Here is a 19505-nt window from a genome sequence, read left to right as displayed (position 1 = left end):
AAAAGCACAGGAAAGTTTGAATAAGGAAACAGCGAGTATTTGCTCGAGTGCATATGGCACGGCCCCGCTCGCTGACAGGTGAGAGAACGTTGGAGGTTTGCCCAGCGCCTCGACCCGTCTCCGCTTGCCTCCTGGACTTTTCTACATAACAAGAAGTCACTTCATAAAGAGTTTCGGGTGATATTAAAACTCTGTAGTTCCAACAAAATGTCTCTGCGTTGCTGTGGGAAAGAACGGCAGGGTAGCAGGCGGCCCCCCGAGGGCCCTGAAGTTCAGTAAAAACGGGAGGAAAAGCGTCAGGTCGGGAAACTAGGAGGGTGCTAGGACCCCTCTTCCTCAGGCTGGGCGGGGGCATAGTAACCAGCCAGCTGTCTGAAGCGCGGACCCCAGTCACTGAGATAAGAGAAGTCTTGTTCGGAGGTGGTGGACAGCGTGCGGATGGAACTAAGCGAGAGGGCCGGCGAGCTGGTGCCCTCGAAAGCGTAAGTCTGGAAGGAGTCGTAGGGCGGCACCGACAGGTCCGCGTCCGCCTGTTCCACCTTCTTGCGTATGTATCCGTTGAAGAGCGAGAAGTCGGCGGGCCCTCCGTCCCCGCTCACCCTGTTCTGGATCCACTGGGGGACGGAGCGAAGGTCCGGGCCTGAGTCGGAGTTCTTGACCTCTGGGAAGTCGTAAAGGTTGCGTAGGGCGCTCATATCGTACGCTTGCGTGTCCTGTTCACCTCCGCCCTCATCGTTGTACTTGATGACGTTATCACGCATGTCCTCCTCGTCCTCGGACATCCGCTGGCCCTTCCTGTGACGCTTCAGGGTCAAGATGAGCAGAACCAGCACTAAGAGAACCACAAGAAACAAACACGAGAGAAAATGTAATGCAACGGGTGGAATCAACAGTTCTTACATTGGAAAAACATCAAAATGTGTTATTGTGATCTCATCCTTTTATTTTTAAGCCTAATAAAAAATATAAATCTTTAGGGATATTAAAAAAGTTATCCAATTATTTTCAGTTTAATTATTTGGGTAAAATGTTTATAGAAATGTTTTTATAACATTAATATATTCTTAATAATACAGAATAATAGCAATATTTTACATTATAAATTAATATTTAAAATGAATATTGATAAATTAGTAAGATCTAATTTAAAACAAACGTAACAAATTAAAACTTCATTAAACTTAATAAACTAATACATAAATAAAAAGATTAGAACTTAAATAAAAATAAAATCAAAAACATAATTTATCAATAAAAGAACATAACAGAGTGGCTTAATTATGACAACTAAACTTACAATAAATTCAAATGAATGATTATTCAAAAAAATGTTTTTATTAATTTCACTTAGTAATTTTAATCAATAAAATATGAATAAAGCTAAAAAAACGGTAAGCTTTAACCAATCAAGTGGATTTGGAGGCGGAGCTATCTGTTCTCGGGAAACATGTTTGAAAACATTATTTCAGCGACTCCATAAGTACCATTGAGGGTTCAAACATTAGAAAACCACCTGTTCAATCAACATATCCTTGTATGGAGACAAAATATTACATTTATATTTATTTTTTGAATGGGAGGATCAACGCAGATGACCTTAAAACATGTACTTGTGGTTGTGAATAAGGTGGCAGTAAACAGTAATTGTGAATGTAACTATTCAGATTCAACAGTAATAAAAGCACATTTTCTGACAAAATCTGACACTCGAGTGAAGTTATTTACTGAAGTGCTCTGTGATAACAAACGCATACAGTACACACTTCAGTCACGTCTCCTCATAGCGTTTAATCCTGTTAAGTACAATTACACAAACACACTTCATGTATTCAAAGGGGCCACGACAAACACATTCAACAACCCAATTCACTCCTGAAAAATATTTGGCCATTTCTACCATCATGACCTTAGAAGTGACTCTTGTGTTTCAGAAGAAGAATAAGATGATTAATTCACACAAAAGATCTAATCAAAATTCACATTTTTTCAAAATTCATTCACATATTTAATTCAGAAAAAGGGCCGTGTTAAAGCTCGCTTAAATTGAGCCTTTAAATCACTTTTTATCAGACACGTTTATCCAGCTTCTATAAAATCTGCAAAGCCAACGCAGGTGATATGCCCCTTTCAAAACGCCACTCAGTTTTCAGGAAAATTACTTATTAGAAAACTAAATAGTCTGAAACAGGAGAGGAAAATCCATTAACCTCAAATTGACTCTTCGATAAACAAGCGTGAGCATACACGTACCGCCCAAGTTGAAGTCTCTCTCTTCGGAGACCACGAGCAATATTTTAACAAACCCGTCCTGACGCTGGCACGCAGCGAGGGAACTTATTACCAACCGCATCTTTCTTTTAATGAATCTTGTCCTTTACGCTCGAATTGAATCAAGTCTCATGGGGGTCCCCACCACAAGACTTTGTTTTGGTGGGGGTTATCTCACAATATACAATTTATACAAAATAGACAATATATTTGATCATAATATGCATAACTATATACTATTTATTACAAACAGGCTTAAAAGAACAGGCTTCTTTTACTGTATTTTATATCAAATCAATGCAGGCTTGGTGAACAGGAATGACTTTTGAACAGTAGTGTACGTCCAATACAATCATTCTAGCGTTATTTACCAATGTGTAATTTTCTCTTTCCCTTAAAAACAACTGGATGATTGACACTTTGTGATAATAAGACTTAAATGCAAGAAACTAGTTTATTAGATATTAACACTATAAATTGTGAAGCGACCGACTGTCCGTCTGTGTGTTTAGGTCTTTAGACGTGGGGTGGGGCGTTTAAAATTTAAAGAGCCATGACAACTAGCCCATAAACAAACTTAATATAAATTATTGAAAATAATTAATTCACGAAATTTACCATATTCATTGCATTAATTAAATCACATTTGTCAATATCATTTTTACTCCAATAAAAATATCTGAGGGACCCCCTAAGTCTATTTTGCTCTTCTTATCCCTAATGCCTTATGGGGGGTCCCGGATCCCCCAGCCCTCCTTCAATTCAAGCACTGCGTAGCATCTCAATGGAACACTGCCTGACAAACTTCTCACGGGTGGAACAGAGACGGATGAAATCCAGATTACTCAAAGCGCATTAGATCACATTCAGCTGATTATTATTCTTTGGATATATCGCGGCGTCTTTATTTAACTAACAACACACGACTGAAGACAGAATGGTCGAAACGGATTACAAATGATGAGAAGTTCACAACCAGGCCCACCGCCACAAGGCCCCCACGATGTGAAGTGCAGAAATGAACGAGGAATTAAATATGAACTGAAGGGAAACAATTGAGACGGATCATTTAATAAATGAATGAGACAGAAAACAATAGACGCATCCCACTTCATAAAATAAGTCAGTGAACCCTTAATCTCAGTTGAATTATGTTAATACGTGTTTGTGATTGGATACGTCTCTCTTTTCATCAGCAGGCGGCATGAATAGCAAACCAATATGAATGTGTGGTTAACGTGGTTTTTCTACAAATAAACATGATTACTAAAGTTAAACCATAGTTAAAGGAATAGTTCCCTTCAAAATAAAAGTTCTGGCATTATTTACACGCCCTCATGTCATTTCAAACCTGTATGAGTTACTTTCTTCTGCAGAACACAAAAGAAGATATTTTGAAGAATGTTGGTAACCAAAAACCGTTGGTCCCATTTGACTTCTATTGCATGGACACAAAACCAATGCAAGTCAACAGGGACCAACGGTTTTCTTTTGTGTTTTGCAGAAGAGAGAAAGTAATGCAGGTTTGAAATGACAGGAGAGTGTGTAAAGTATGACAGAATTTGTATTTTGAAGGGGAACTATTCCTTTAACTTGTTGCCTTGGCGTACTTCGTTGGTTTTAAGGCCATTTCATTGCTCTCAATGTCTCCGTTAAAGTCATACAGGTTTTAGATTATTAAATGACATCATTTTTCAAGCTCTTTCCAGCAGTTCTCTGTTATCTTACAAACTAACGCTCGCCTGTCGCTTTCATCTATAAAACATCCTCTAAAAGACAGATGAAAGAATCCCTCACTGACCCCAGACGCTTCGCTCTCAAGATTAGAGCACCAGCCAAGACAATGAGTCCTCTCGTAACGTTTCTAATCGTGTAAATGCAAAGCCTTTGATCATGCGTGTGCCTCTGGAGGAATCGACTCTAATGAAATACTCACTTCATCTCATACTCAAGGAGTTTCTCACGTGTGGTGACAGAGTTAAACAGACACAGATCTCATCATGACATCATGATGAGATATAACGCTCCATGTGTCTTCAGAAGTGGCACTCACAAACATACAAAAAATTATGAAATGTGCAAGATTATAGTTCATTATAAAAGTTTAATTTAAGCTATTGTCTTTTATATTTCAAAGATAACATCAGAAATATTATTTGAAAAACTTAATTTAAACAAAAATGTTGAAATGATAGGAATAAAGTCGAATCAGCCAAGATAAGTTAAAGCACAAAATTATTAACTGAACCTAAATAAAAGCTAAAGTAAACAAACATAATTTAAAAATTAATTAATAAACCAATAAACTATAAAATGAGCTATTCACAAAACTTTACCAAAAACACAAAATAAATGTTCAAACCAAATATTAAGAAACTTATGTCATAAATTATGTAATACATATATTATAATTATAATAAATAACTCCAATAAACTCTTAAAACTTCTAATGAAGAGATCCATAGTAAAAAATTATGCATTTATTAACATCAGTCAATGCATTGGCAAACATGAACTAACAATAAACAAAAAATTTTACAGCAGTTTTTCTTCTTTGTTTATTGATACCAATAAAATAGTTTATTGTACATTCATGTTAGTTCATTACGCATTCAAATTAAATGCAAAATCTGAAACCGCACGACGAATTTGTTTGAAAAGCAGGCTGTAACAAACAGAAGTAAAATACACACAAGCAAAAAGCTACGCTATAGCAACACACACATACAGAAAGACACACAAAACCCATCGCACATATAAACACACACACACACACACAAGCACAGCAGCAGACAGCATCTATCTGCTTTTATACAGCGCTGTAAACTGCACACTAGGTAGCTGGTGTTATGAATGTGTTTTTCTGCCAGAAGTGAACACATAACAGTGCATTAAGCGCAACTGCATTACGACGGCTCTGGCTGGGAGGTTGAAGCTCATTTTCTTCCGTGCCGATCGTCCATCTAACGGCGAGATCTGCGGGCAGCGGCGAGCGTATGAAACTCAAAGCTGTGAATAAACAAGGCCCAAATGACCCCGATGACAAATAAATCCGCTACGGCAATTTTCAATTCCGAGGCTCCAACTCACACCTGGAGTTTCATAATGTTTCACAGCATAAACCAGTGAGAAGTATTAATATTACTTACTGCTGTTTATTGCTCCCTGCACATTCCCTCAGAATCTGTGTAACCAAACACATGTGCAGAAGATGGAAGGCGTATCTGAGGATATTGCGATGCTCTCTCAGAGAGACGGAGGCAGAGGACGGAGCCTTCACATAAGTGAACATCTCTTTGATTCAGTATTTTCCAGCGCCTGCAGGAGATAAAGTCTTTGACCACCATGTACCTCCGTGTTATTCTTCGATTCTGGCATGATCAAGGACTGTAAATGGCCGTGAGCCAGGTGAGGTGACACGGACGAATGTTGAATACTAAATAAGAGGGAGTAATAAAGGTGGAGATTCCTGGGAAACTGCCGTCGGAGAGTACATGAAAATCTCAGAGTACCAAAAGAAGAGTGAATTTAACCTGACCAAAACAAGTTTAACATTGTACGAGACAATATGAGAGAGAACCTTGATTTAACATTCCTCTCTAAAATTACCAAAGCTTTAAACTCTTACAATAATTTATACATGACATACGAACTGAACGATGATCACGGTCTCAGAACAGGTCAGGTGCATGCTCGAGATGCTGTATGTACCTGCCCTTGCAAAACACGTTGCGGCTCCTCAGCGTGCAGATGTGCCGATAAGCGGACCTGACAAGACGGCTAATTTACCCTTGAGCGGCGAGTGGCCAGAACTCCCATCACGACAGATGGGTTGTAATTGGGACGGAGGCGTGCAGATGCCAAGCTGCGCCGGAATGCATCCATAACGTCACCCGCGGACGATCTGATGGAGGGCTGTTTGTTTGCAGCTAATTAGGCAGAAATTTGTTTTCATTCCTTCCTTATCGCCACACAAATTGATCTAATATGAGCGGTGGCGGGTTCAAGGAAGGTTTGAATGGAGAGGAACGGATGCATTGTCTCAGTGGAGTCGGGAGAAACCAGGAGGCCGTGCACGCTGAAGTAACTCCTGAATCCAGACAAACCACTTGGTTTCTGTTTTAATTCATTTAAAATAACTATTATTTTATCTTACATATGGAGAAAAATATTGAAGATATTAGTTTAACATTTTGATTCGGTTGAAATGTTCCATTGGTTGTATTTTGTACAAATGCTGTCTGATGTTTAAAAACTGGAAAAGCAAGTTCTTCCAGACCAGTGTAAGACCAGAATAGAATAGAACAGAATAAAGCACAGAATAGAATAGAATAGAATAGAATAGAATAGAATAGAACAGAATAAAGCACAGAATAGAACAGAATAAAGCACAGAATAGAATAAAATAGAATAGAACAGAATAAAGCACAGAATAGAATAGAATAGAATAGACTGTAAATCACTATAAAATGGATCACAATGGAAGGAAGATTACAAAATTTAACAGAATAAAGCTCACCAAGGTTTATTCTCACCAAGATATCTTAAAGCTAGTGGAAATGTTTTGAGGAAAGCACAGAAAATCGAAACAACCTGCGTTTATCTACATTACAACGTTCAGGCATCAGCAAATCTGTGACATAATAAGACTGACGGATGTAACAAACTATGTATAAGAAACTATGCCAAAACATAAGGGTCACCCGGAGTAACTAACCCAAAGACTGAGCAACACAAATAATGATGTTTCCCTCAACAAACAACACTAATGAAAGAGAAGAGGGACCGCCAGAAACCACACAACACTGCAGGAGAGATGCACTCGACCAGCAAAACAAAAATACTTTTCCAAGACAAGAAGAGAGAGAGAGAGAGAGAGAGAGAGAGAGAGAGAGAGACAGAGAGAGAGAGAGAGAGAGAGAGAGAGAGAGAGCAGAGAGAAAATAGGGTGAGAGTAGACGAAGAGAGTCATAAAACTTTTAGACGTGAATCCAGCAGATCTTCTACATGAGAATGTGAGTGCCAGTAGCTGATGCTCTATTTAAAGCTTGCGGCAGCGTTCCACTGGGACATTGGTGCTGATGTTGCTCTTTTCCATTCGCTCCCATCATCCCTGAACTCACCCGTTCTCCAGAATAGAGTCTGTGTGTCATTCATGTGTGTGTGTGTGCTTGTGAACAAAGCGGATGAGAAACTGAAATCAGTGTGCAGAGGACGGAGGATAAAATATTCATGCGCTTTTATGCCACTTTACTCTTGTTTTTGTCTCCTGGACACACGCACAAGGCTTTAAAAGATGCGGTGGTAAAAAAAAACCTACAGCAGAAGTGGAAGTAAGTACAAGTGTGTTTGTACAGGTGGCACAGAAATATATGAAAAACAGATGAATTTGACTTTTATATAAAACACCTACTAATGCCCAAGGAACACGTTGAGATATTTACAAACTAATGTCTATACACCGGCCTTAGGCGAAACAAAGAGATATGCACATTAATAAGGGAGGATGTCAAAAAGAAATGTTCATTTACTCACATTTACTTTTCTAGATGGTTTGGTAAAGACACACAGTGTACATAACCCAAACTCTCTCCGTCTTAACAGATGTATATAAAGTAAAAGTTTTACCGATGAGAATGAGAATGCAGACCAGCAGGGCGATGAGAGCACCGGGACTGAGCGCGGCAGACATGACGTAAGCCGTGGCGTTGCAGGATTGGATGGCTCCATCCGTGTCGCACCCGCACACGTGTATAGTGAGCGTCCCTGTGCTGCTGAGGGCGGGCGGGCCGCTGTCCACCACCAGGATGGGTAACAGGTAAACGTTCTGCTCCTGACGGTTAAACCCGGAGCGCTGGGTCCTAATGCCGGCCGTGTTGTCTGCAGGAGAAATAAAACACATAAACATCTCAGAACTTTACAGAAGTTATAGTTATGTTATATTTGTCTAAGTTTTATTTGACAAAAAAAAATTCTGGACACGACATTAGCACTACAGTGCTTTTGGAAAGTAAAGTAGCAGGAGTGTTTTAATACGGGTCCTCGTGTAGTAAACAACAACATGTTCAAGATTACTAGATGTCACATTGAAACAGAAAGTAAATTACACTTGAAAGGGAACATCACTTGAAAGCGGGCACTCTGAAGCGTACAAGATGCTGAAGTCTCATAGTGCACACTTTGTAAAGTCCCAGCATGTGCCCGACCTTCACTGCAGAATCTAAAGCTTGATTTATATCAGCACGTGTTCGAAGCAAAAAGGATTTTTTCACCTCATCGTACAGAATAAAAGAGCTGTACACTTTAGACCCTCTTTAGTGTGTACAGTAGGTCTACAGATAATGACCCAAAAGCTCTCATAGACATTATATTTATAAACACGACTAAAAGACAACAAGAAGTCGAGTAATGCACATGCGGCGAATGATTCATCACAGAGCACACACTTCACTGTCATCTCTACTGCAAGAACACAAGTTTGTGATAAATACAGCTGGTGTTAGCCGACTCGCTCAGAGACAAGAGGAGAGAGTTTCTGCTGAGTTAAAGCAGTCTGAGAGTACAGCTCGCCACTAAATCTCCTCTCAAAGACACTCTTGCTCTCATAAATACACAACATGCCATCAACAAATCTATTTCCCTTTCTGAGCTTGATAAAAGAAGATCAGGTTTTTGAAAGAGCTCAGAAATAGACATACAAGATCAGTCATGGAAACATTAAGAGATCTTATCAAAACTTGCTTTCCTGTAGCTCAGTGGTTAGGGCTAGCAACGCCAAGGTTGTGGGTTCAATCCCAGGGATTGCAGATAGTCAGATTTCTTTTTATAGAAAATAAATACTGTTTTATTAATAAAAAGGGGAAAAGTCCAATACAGTTGCCACACTAGTGAAGGAAGTCCCGCCTTTCAGCAAAAAGAGCCAATCAGAAATCATTAAAGAGGGAGGGGCTATGTACATAGTACCGTAAACCTTGCACATGATAACTGAGTCGACCTGAAACTAAATGTTTTTTTATCCCACACCGAGCTTAAGGAATATTTTTATAGTACATTCGATGAGTGTTTTTAAGATCTGAACCTACAAGCGACGTACGTCAAATATTTCTTTCAAATTTCTGACTCTGCAAATATGGCCGCCGTGTGGGATAACTTTTGTCTAATTTCTCAATCAGTAATTTAATAAAAGCTATAATATCAATCTCGTATTATGAGTCTAGATGAGAAGAAGCGGCAGAAGAATTGTTTACAGCATCCTGGTATTTTTGAGCCACAGCATGTGTCAGATGTAAAGATGTCTCTTATCACTGGATCAGCCAATGACAAGCCCGGCTGAGACGAGAGGACTTAACGTTGTTTTAAGTAAAGAGAACAAATCCTCCTCAAGCACACAGGTAAGAAATAACAATGGCCTCTGATTGTGCAAAATGTTCCATTTAAACTAAAAGCACACCAGCTCACAGCAGGGGCGCAAATACACATGACAAACATCCCCGACGGACAACTTGTCCGCTAGTCCAAGAAAACCACCTGGTGCTATTGACTGACTCCATGAGAGATGCCCACAATAAAAAGCCCAAACATGGCTTGTTCGAAGCTGTCAATCAAACTCTCTCTCTCTCTCTCTCTCATGATTCAGAAGTCCCAATTCACATCATAATGTAAGATGGTAAAATAAATTAAATATTCTATCGTGAAAGGACAGACGCATCATCGGCGCAGAGCCTTTTTTGCGTGTGACAAAAAGTTTCCCATCTAAAAGAATGTGTTTGTCCTCGTGTGTCGGATCACAGCAGGAGGAGAAATAACGGCGCTGAACGGAAAAAAAGTGACAGATTCAGTCTGACAGGTTGAGGAATGTGTCCATGAAAACAGAAGTACGGAACGATACGGGACGATACGGGACGTGGGAGGATTAAATGTGTGCTCTTTTGAGTGGAATAGTTCGGGATACCTGTGTAGGCGTCTTTTTAGGAGAGTGAATCTCACAAAACTGTCAAGAACCTGACAGAGTCATAATTCACCTTCAAAGCACAATCCATTAATACAGAAAGCATTAAGAAAATGAAGGCTATTTTTTAGATCAACAACATTTTTCAAAATAAAGGTTTTTTTTACACGCCCTTTCTGTAATATATAATTTGTATTACTCGAAGTAGAAAAAAATATCATTGTGTAGCAGTAACTTTAGGGGGAAAATGACTGGTCTCAATGGTTTTCAGTTCTGTATTACAGTAATGAGAATAAAACTTGTTTTTGCATTTCTTTGCAATTAATTAAAACAGTCTCAATGCACTGCAGAATAACAGCATGGACATAAACACAGGACTGATATTTCACAAACATTTATGTGTTTTCTCCTGAACTACTCCATAAAACAAACATAACAAATTTAAACTGTTTCATTTTTATTTGATCATAATATTATAAGAAATTATAATACAATTTTATAAATGCTTAGAAAAAAACTTTGTGTGTAATAAAGATTGCAATGGACCTTTTTCACAAGCCAGTGATGACGCTCAACACTCATCAGCATCTTAAATCCTCCAATGTTTTTAATATTTTCATTTTTTTAAATGTACTGTATGTACGTTTATAACACCACACTTTGTATTATAACACATCACTTTGCATCAACTTACAAAATATAGTTAGGGATTTTACTATACAGCGTCAATGGAAGTCTCTGTACATTTACATTTATGCATTTGGCAGAGGCTTTTATTCAAAGTGACTTACATTGCATCATCCTATACATTTATACATAGATATCTGCAATCCCCTGGGATCCAACACACAAACTTGCGTTGTTAACACAATGCTCTTACCACTGAGATACAGGAAAGCTTTGACATCATTCTGCCGTTTTGACTGCCGTTATCAGACACTATTTTGTTGAAAAACACTATTGTTGTGCTTTTCTTTTGCTACTTGAGCAAATGAGTATACAAAAAGTATATTTGTGGTAGTCTCCAGTTTCCCGCTATAGAAGTTAACACAACTATGAAGACTTCCGCTGCTGAGAAACCCGGAAATGTGAAAAAGGTCTATAGTAATAAAAATCTGCGTAACACAAAAAAGTTACAATTTGTGTCATTGCAACATTTGTATATTTAATCGCAAGTGTTCCCGCTGACATCTACCAGCAGATGTTTACTGAATTTCCCCCCCCTTACATTTGCATGACAACAGCAAAGTGACTCTAATCTGGCATTTCATTCACACAGAACCAACAATTAAACATGCCTAACATTTAACATAACTTGAGAAATAAGTGCATATCTCTTTAAGTTTTCATTCTCTCCGTGTTTAAACTGCAGGGCGGGTGCATTCATGATCATTTGTGTTAAGGTGAATGCCTCTTTAACCTCACTGTGTGTGTTTGTGAATCTCTCTCTCTCTACGGAAGTGTGTGTGCATCTCTCTCTCTCTGTGGAAGTGTGTGTGCGTCTCTCTGCTCGAGCGTGCATGCACATGAGTTTGTGTTTTCGCAGCCCCTCACGTGCTCCGTTGACATTTTCCTGCCTCCCTCCTCTGACATTTCCATCTTGTCACATCAGTTTTCATTTACTGAAGCGTCACATCAGCTCATACGGGTCTCTAAAGAGACCCACGGTCTGACCGGCCCGCACAGTCTGACGGGGTCCACCAAAATAGCACACAACATTTACATGAGAGAAAATATGATGACATCATCTGTTAATGATTATTTAATGACCCCTTTCATTTGGGTTTTTGTTTTGCAATTCTGATACAGAGACTTTGAGTCGAACATTTCCTTAGCAGGGTGGTTCAACAGTGTTTCATGCATTCTGACTTCGTTACAATGTTAAACGTGCTGGCTTCTTATGCTTGCCATGGTCAACGTGTCAAAAAACGAGTTGGACGTATCACATAGTATTTCTGTGCTCGAACAGCCCCCTTCGTAGGTTTCAGAGAGTTTTTTTCAAACATGAAATTTCCTTTTCTTCTCCTGGAAATGCACGCCCATGAGAAAATCAGCGAGAGCCCGCCCATCAATGCGCTTCGTTCGTTGTACTGAAGTTCAGCTTTGTTTGTTTGTTCATTGCATTTTGGCGAGGAATGTAATACAAAAGGTGGATATAAACGCTGGATTTGGAAGTCGTTTAAAACTGATAGACGGCGCGGTCATATGCTGTTATTGACACATTTTTACATTTATGCATTTGGCAGACGCTTTGCGACTTAAATTTAATTTTACTATACATTTGTTATTTTAAGTATGCGCATTCTCCGTGATTTAACCCATGAACTTGGCGTTGCTAGTGCCATGGTCTAACCACTGAGCCACAGGAACGCTTTTTTTCAATACAGACAAAGATCTTCATACGCCCCTACAAACAAGTTAATGTCATTGATATAAATGCTCAAATCTTATAAACGTGTCATTTGTAAACCGTGCAGATGCCCAAAAGCCAACAAACATGAAAACGACAGAATTTCAATGTTGCTTTCATGGGCTCTTTAAATGATCACTTAAAACAATCAAAACCCAAACTTCATAACCGAATTCCCAACGCAAAACCAAAAAAAAACTCTTGTATGTGAACTGGGCAGAAATATAAAACAGCTCTTATTCTCTATCCTCGCACAAACAGCAGATGCTCTAACAGAAGGTGATGTCATAAAAGTGTCATGGTGGTCCACCTCTCGGGAGCGCTCACGAAAGACACCGTTTGTCAACGCTACAACGCTTTGTTCCTCCTCGTATTGGTCTTTTAAGAAGCGTAGATAAACTTTCTGACACCCCACGTGGGTCAGAGTCCGTCGAGGGAACGCCGGTACACGATAACAGCCCGGAGGGTGTGTAAACTGATTATTCATCAGAGGAGAAAGATGGCGAAGAACGACAAGGAAATGCTTGAAAAACACAATTTCAAAAGCAACAGACTCAACAAACGGGGAATTTCTTTAACAGCAAGTTGGGTAACATCTGAGACCAAACAAAGTTTCAGTCTCACCTTTAATGTCCCACAGGGTAAAATGCCGGTTGTTGGAGGACTCGGGCGCCAGCGTGAAATAAAACCGATGTCCAGACTGCGGCTCATCCCTGTCCACGACGCTGATGTTGTGAATGAGCTGAGGAAAGTAAAACATATAACAGTTAGAGACAAAACTTTGTTGAAAAGTTGAGCATCTTATTCATTTTGCTCTTTGTGGCTGTGACGTTTCTGAAACTGGGCCCAGTTACGCCTGCAGTGAGTTTGGTGTGACAACAGACGGAATTGAAGGACGTGGGGTATCGAGAAACGGGCGAACGAGTCAGACGAACCCGCTTAAATTCCAATGAATCCCCCGTCACTCTTTTCTCATTACATGGTCATCAGACGATTTTTGCCTTATTTGAAATTGGAGTCCAGAGAGAAAAAGTCCATACACATTTTTTTTTAACTCTGAATGAGGAGAGAGAGAGAGAGAGAGAGAGAGAGAGAGAGAGAGAGAGAGAGAGAGAGAGAGAGAGAGGAACGCTGGAGTTAAAACACGGGCTGGAAAACAAAAAGGAAACGCGTACACAAAGACTCAATGTGAAAGGAAGGACAAACGCGTCTACTACACTCCGCGGAGACCTCACGCTAACACTGATGTTTCCCTTCACAATGATTAAAGTTTCAGCCGGTGTGATTGTCTTTAAGTCCAGGAGGACGCGGCGGGTTTGACAGACTTTGCGTTGACTCCCGAGAGGAGTGACGTACCGCTCACTGCTGCTTTTAAAGGAACAATTCATTCAGAGATGAAAGATCCGTCATTTACTCTCTCATGTCATCATGAACCCACATGCTGCTGCTTTTCCCATGAAGCACAAAATATAAAACAAAACTACAACCATATAAACAACCAACAATAGGGAAATAAAGTCCTTACAAAGCCTGCATTATTTGAGAAGAAGAGCGTGTGGCCTGAACAAAGACACGAAACACAATGTTATCTGGTTGACTTTAATAACGTACATGAGTGGTTTAAAACCCAGCGAGCGTGTTATTCAGTTAGATGAACATTTGAAATGATTCAAGCTGCTATATTTTAACATTTTTGGTTTAAAAGCACAAACCAAGCCTCCTTAAACACAATGGGACATTACCAATCTCAAGACAATTTGTTACTGTTTTATGAGTTCTGAAATTCGTATGATTTGTAAGATTTCATTCTTAGGTTTAGTTTGATCTTCTTTTGTGCCAGTTTGAGAAATTAGAGGTGGGATTTAATTTACATTTTGTTTTCTAATAATCATACGAATTATCCACCCTGCAAAATACCTCTGAATTGCTTAAAGATCAGCATAAAATTGACAAATCTGCAGAGAAAGCAGCTAGCTGTTCCTTAAAAACCCTCCAGAACATAAACAACATTATCTTTAAATCTATTTTGTTTCCTCGCAGAATAATAAAAAGACAATCGCAAAAGTTCATTACATGGTGTGTGAGATTAAGACTATATTCACCCAACCGCAAGACCCGGACAAACTAGCGTGGACCACTATGGAAAAACGACGAAAAACTCATAATAATACAAATAATCATCCCGCAAGACTAAAATGACAAGTGAAGAGATCCCAAAACATAATCGTGCAGACTGTGAGTATATGCAGCTGATAATGGTTATGAACGACGGCAGTGAACTAAACACGCAAGCTTTATTATTCAGAGCGAGAGCGGCTCTTCTGTCTGTGACTGATAATAGCACAACAGCTTTAATCGTAACAGGACAGAAGAATGAGTATGAAATGGGACGAGGTAGATTATTATAGCACAGGACGTTTGGTCTCTGCCCAGCCGGAGAACTTGAAAGGTCCATTCGCACCAAGAATGACAACTATTCATCTACAAATGACATTTTTAAATACATTTAAATTGAAGAGATTAAGAAGAGCTGATGAATTGTTAAACAATGAGAACCAATCAAAATCATTTTTAATTTGAAGGAATTTTACAGGGAAAAAAACAAAATGAAATGAACGCATCTAATGCCACTCTTCCATCAAACGCTTACTGAAGAGCCAAGGTCTCTTTCATAACAAAGGTCATGTGACTTCTAATTTTGGGCAAAACTAATGCCTAAGGGGGTTTGGCGGGGAACGGAGGTGGTAAGAAGGTTAAACAGAGAATAAAAAGGGACTTCTGAGAGAGGCAGAGAGAGAAAAACAGCATGAATAGAGAGAGAGAGAGAGAGAGAGAGATGCTCAGTGTTGTGTGGGAGGTTATTGAGTGGCAAACACAGCTCCCTCAAGCAACATCATGTAATTAGATTTCCACCCAACAGCCCCCTCATGACCCGTTAAGACTTGGAAAGTGAGATGTGAGGAGTCTCCCAAAAGTCTTCCACGTTCTCCAGAGTCATCCAGGACCAGAGGTCTTCTCCAAGAGCCTCACACAGCGGAGGTGGATGTTGACCTCCAAGCACCAAGTTGAGAGAAAAATAGTTTTCATTTCATAACTTTACGTTTGCGTTGTAATGTCAAATGCAATTCTTGAGGTTTTTCCACCAGTGGAACAGAATGAAACTACAGACAATACTAACACAGTCGGTGTGTATGGTGGAGCGACTGAGGCTTTTTTGTTTTTTTTACTTTTATACTGAAAATGAAGCGTATCATTTCATATTTTATATCACTTTGCTACAACATTCATTTTTATTCGCCACAAAAAAATGATTTTGTATAAGTTTGTCATTGTAGCATTCAATTTTGCTTGGTTATACTCTACATGTTGGATACCGCATCAGTAAAAATAACATCAACAAAACTGTGTACGTGTTCCAAAAGCAAAACATTGGTCATGTGATCGGGACTGTCCCATGGGAGGGCGAGACCCGTGTGATCTGTCACGCAGAGCCACTCGAGCCGTTTGACGTGTGGTGCAGAGCTGACAGCCGTCGTATCCTCGGGCCGTTCTTAGTATTTGCCTCCCCACGCGGCCTTTCCTGCACACGCTCAACTATATGATATCTGTCTCTATATATCTGATCAATTCAAATACCACAGGGTCAGGAATTTAATGTCACGCATTTCCCATGGCCGTCGGAACAAGGGTCAGGCATCCAGATGATGCCATAATAATCACAGAAATATGAATATGACGATCGTTGATATTTTAGAAATGTAAAATGTAGGAGTAAGTACCAAGTACCATAGCATTTGATTATAAAACGACAGGCTCTGACACTATACGGATCACGCACAATGATTCTTTCTGCTTCTCATTTGGTACAAAACTTTGAAATATTTCAGAACAGATTTAAACATGTCTATTTGTTAGCAGGGCTATTAAACATCTTTTATTTATTCATTATTTGCATAAAAGCATAGTTTATGATATACATTAGATTATCTTGTATGCTGTTTTACTAAATTACCCACATAATTGACAATAGTAACCACAAAATGACAAGGTCTTAGTGATGGTAATTTTGTAGTTTTAACCCTTGTATGGTGTTCGGCTCGGTGGGACCCGTTTCAAGAAAAATTATACAATGAATTATTTTCGGTTATGTATTATGTTCGGTTTACAGGGCGTATCAAATTGTGAAAACTGTGTCCTCTTCATGTCTGGGCCTCCTTTTAGTATGTTTGTGTGTGTAACTGTGTGCGTGTGTGTGAGAGAGTGTGTGTAAGTGTGAGTTTTCTGCTTCTCCGCCCCGCCGTTCCCACAAACAAAGGTGGAGCACCTGAATTCATAAATGTGATCTAACACGGGCACAGGGCAAATATTAACCAAATATGCTGTTTAGACTGCTTGTGCTTGGGATGATGTAAACATCTTTTGATTATTTTGACATAAAGTGCTTGATTGTGTTGAATTAAAACCCCAAACTGCAGCCGGTCCACTAGACCCACCAACACTGGCTGAGCAACAAAAATATGAACACCACACAAGAGTTAGCCATGACATAGCAAAACTATGGTAATACAAATTCATCAAAACATGATTACTACACTTTTAAGCCAAGCCAAGTCAAGTCAAGTTGATCTAAATTAAGCCAAGCTAAGTTTAGCTAGTAAAAAAAATGTTTTGGAAATTAAATCAAATAATCATACAGTACCTGCTCAATATAATCACTGTACCATGGTACCACAATGGTACTTTTTTACAGTGGGTTGGTAACCTCCTTTATCAAGTCACAAAACAGTCCGGTCTGTCTACCTGATGTTTAGATCCGTAATATTAGCTCAAACACTTTCTCCATCCACGCTGAACACGGGTGTCACGTCACAGGGGGAGCGGAGCACTTAAAGCTGCTTACGAGTCATCAGCTAAGCCCTGTTTTCTCCCTCATTCTGTCTGATTTATTCACCTTTTAAACACAAACAAATACGCTGTGTTGTCATCCTTCAAATGGGATCAAACTCCATGATTTAGCGGCTTAGGCTAATCTGATTTCATTCTTTTTCCATCAGAAACACGAGGAATGACACCAGCGAGCGCCGGTGCAGAGAAAGCCAGTGTGGCACATAAACAAAGCTTGATAATTGGGCTCGCAGCGGAGCGTAAAAGTAATGTCACTTTCTGAATCATAAGAGACGCATATACAGAGAACCACTACGTGGTAAACCCTGTTCTCCGACTGCCAAAAATCCCACATTTTTTATTAATGTTTTTAACTGAACTTTCTTTTCATACATATACATTTTACATTTAGTCATTGAGCAGACGCTTTTATTCAAACGCGACTTACAAAGAGTTCGGGGAGCAATAAGCGATATGTCATAAAAAATAAGCGCTAAATAATAAAAGTTCTAATATTTTTTTTAAGAAACTGGAAAACCAATTCAATAATGATACCCGAATAGCCTTGAGGTAAGTGTGCCGACACATAGCGCCAGTGCGCTTACGGTGACCGGGATACGATTCTGTCTCCTCCCAATGTCTTCCTGTCTACTCTTCACTGTCCTCTATCATTAAAGGCATAAAGGCACCGAAAATATACTTAAAAAAAGAATAAACATGTTCTATCACAGACCCTTACGAAACATTTACCATGGTTTTACTAGAATACTATGTGGTTATACAATCCACTAAAAAACATGGCTCCTGCACTGTAACTATAATCATTTTCAAATGTAAAAACCGCGTCCGAGACGTTTGGTGTCTCACTGTATGAGCCGTGAGTCTCTGTTTATGAGCAAGAGGTTTGACCATAGATGCATCAATCCCAGAAGAGAGATGAATGAACGTAATTGTGCGTTCCTCCACAGGGCCGCTGGTTTCCAACACAATCACCATAGAGATTAATCACGCAGCAAGCGTGTGGCCGTGATTGTGCTTGTAGTTACGGTACAACTGTCTACACTCATAAGGATAAGAGAAAATGCCTTCTCTGGAATCTACTTGCTGCATAAACTGCCACAAACTTTTACAAAGGATTGCAGTTCTTGAAACAAAGTTACTTGTGGGACCACCAAACCAGACGGAACAGAAATCAGAGCTCCGTCATGGACGCCCTCAGCACACAGCCGGTGAGTCCCATAAATCTAGTACTCCTCGACCGGCCTTTCTGAGTGTAGAGAAACAAGCCGATCGACTTACAAATAGATGGCATAAACAGGGAGCGAGACCTAAAGGCACTCGAGACATCAGACTGTCACGAGTATCACATATTGCCGCAGCAGCATCCTCTACCCCAAATACAGCTACAAGGATTGCAAACACTGGTCTCCGAACACCGCCTATAAATCTTGAGAACAGATTTGAAGTATTATTCAATGAGGAATCCCCAAATTTGATGAATGTGTCCGAACACAGACTAAATCAGCCAGCAGCTAACTCTGATTTTACCAGGCGCTCAAGGTCGAACAGACAGCGGCACTCAGCTCAAAGCGCAGCTGAGCCCAGGACTCTGATAGTGGGTGACTCCATAATCAGAAACATTAGTAGCAGGGATACAACTACGTGCTGCCTTCCACAAGCAACAACTACTGATGTAAACAGGGAACTTCAGAACATTATGATGAAACATAAGACTGTAAATCGACTCATCATTCATGTGGGGAAAAATGATATTCATAAAGAACAGTCAGAACTTCTTAAGAAGGATTTCAATGAACTCTTTGAAACACTAAAAAGACTGAATGTTCAAACATTCATCAGTGGACCACTTCCAGCAAGAGGAACAAACAGGTTTTCACGTTTGCTTGGGCTTAATACATGGCTGCAAAAAACCTGCAATATAAAAGGAGTGAACTTCATTGACAACTTCAATATTTTCTGGAGTCAGCGGCAACT

The 19505-nt window shown here is 39.6% G+C and overlaps 1 protein-coding gene across 1 annotated transcript in view; it reads right to left on the bottom strand.

Moving 5' to 3' along the window:
- Nucleotides 1-320: 320 nt before the first annotated feature.
- cdh22 (cadherin 22) overlaps nt 321-19505 on the bottom strand; it is a gene marked incomplete at its 3' end in the record, with an annotated part of 61022 nt that continues 41837 nt past the window's right edge. The window contains exons 9-11 of the mRNA XM_079461065.1: nt 13251-13368; nt 7897-8148; nt 321-832 (exon numbers count right to left, since the gene is read on the bottom strand). Coding sequence (XP_079317191.1) covers nt 321-832; nt 7897-8148; nt 13251-13368 — 882 coding nt within the window. The remainder of the gene's footprint in view (nt 833-7896; nt 8149-13250; nt 13369-19505) is intronic.

The sequence above is a fragment of the Barbatula barbatula genome, assembly GCF_947034865.1.
Source record: "Barbatula barbatula genome assembly, chromosome: 7".
NCBI classification, from domain to species: Eukaryota; Metazoa; Chordata; class Actinopteri; order Cypriniformes; family Nemacheilidae; genus Barbatula; species Barbatula barbatula.
Note: the sequence above shows the minus strand (reverse complement) of the source record. Positions and strands in the feature narration are given on the sequence as shown.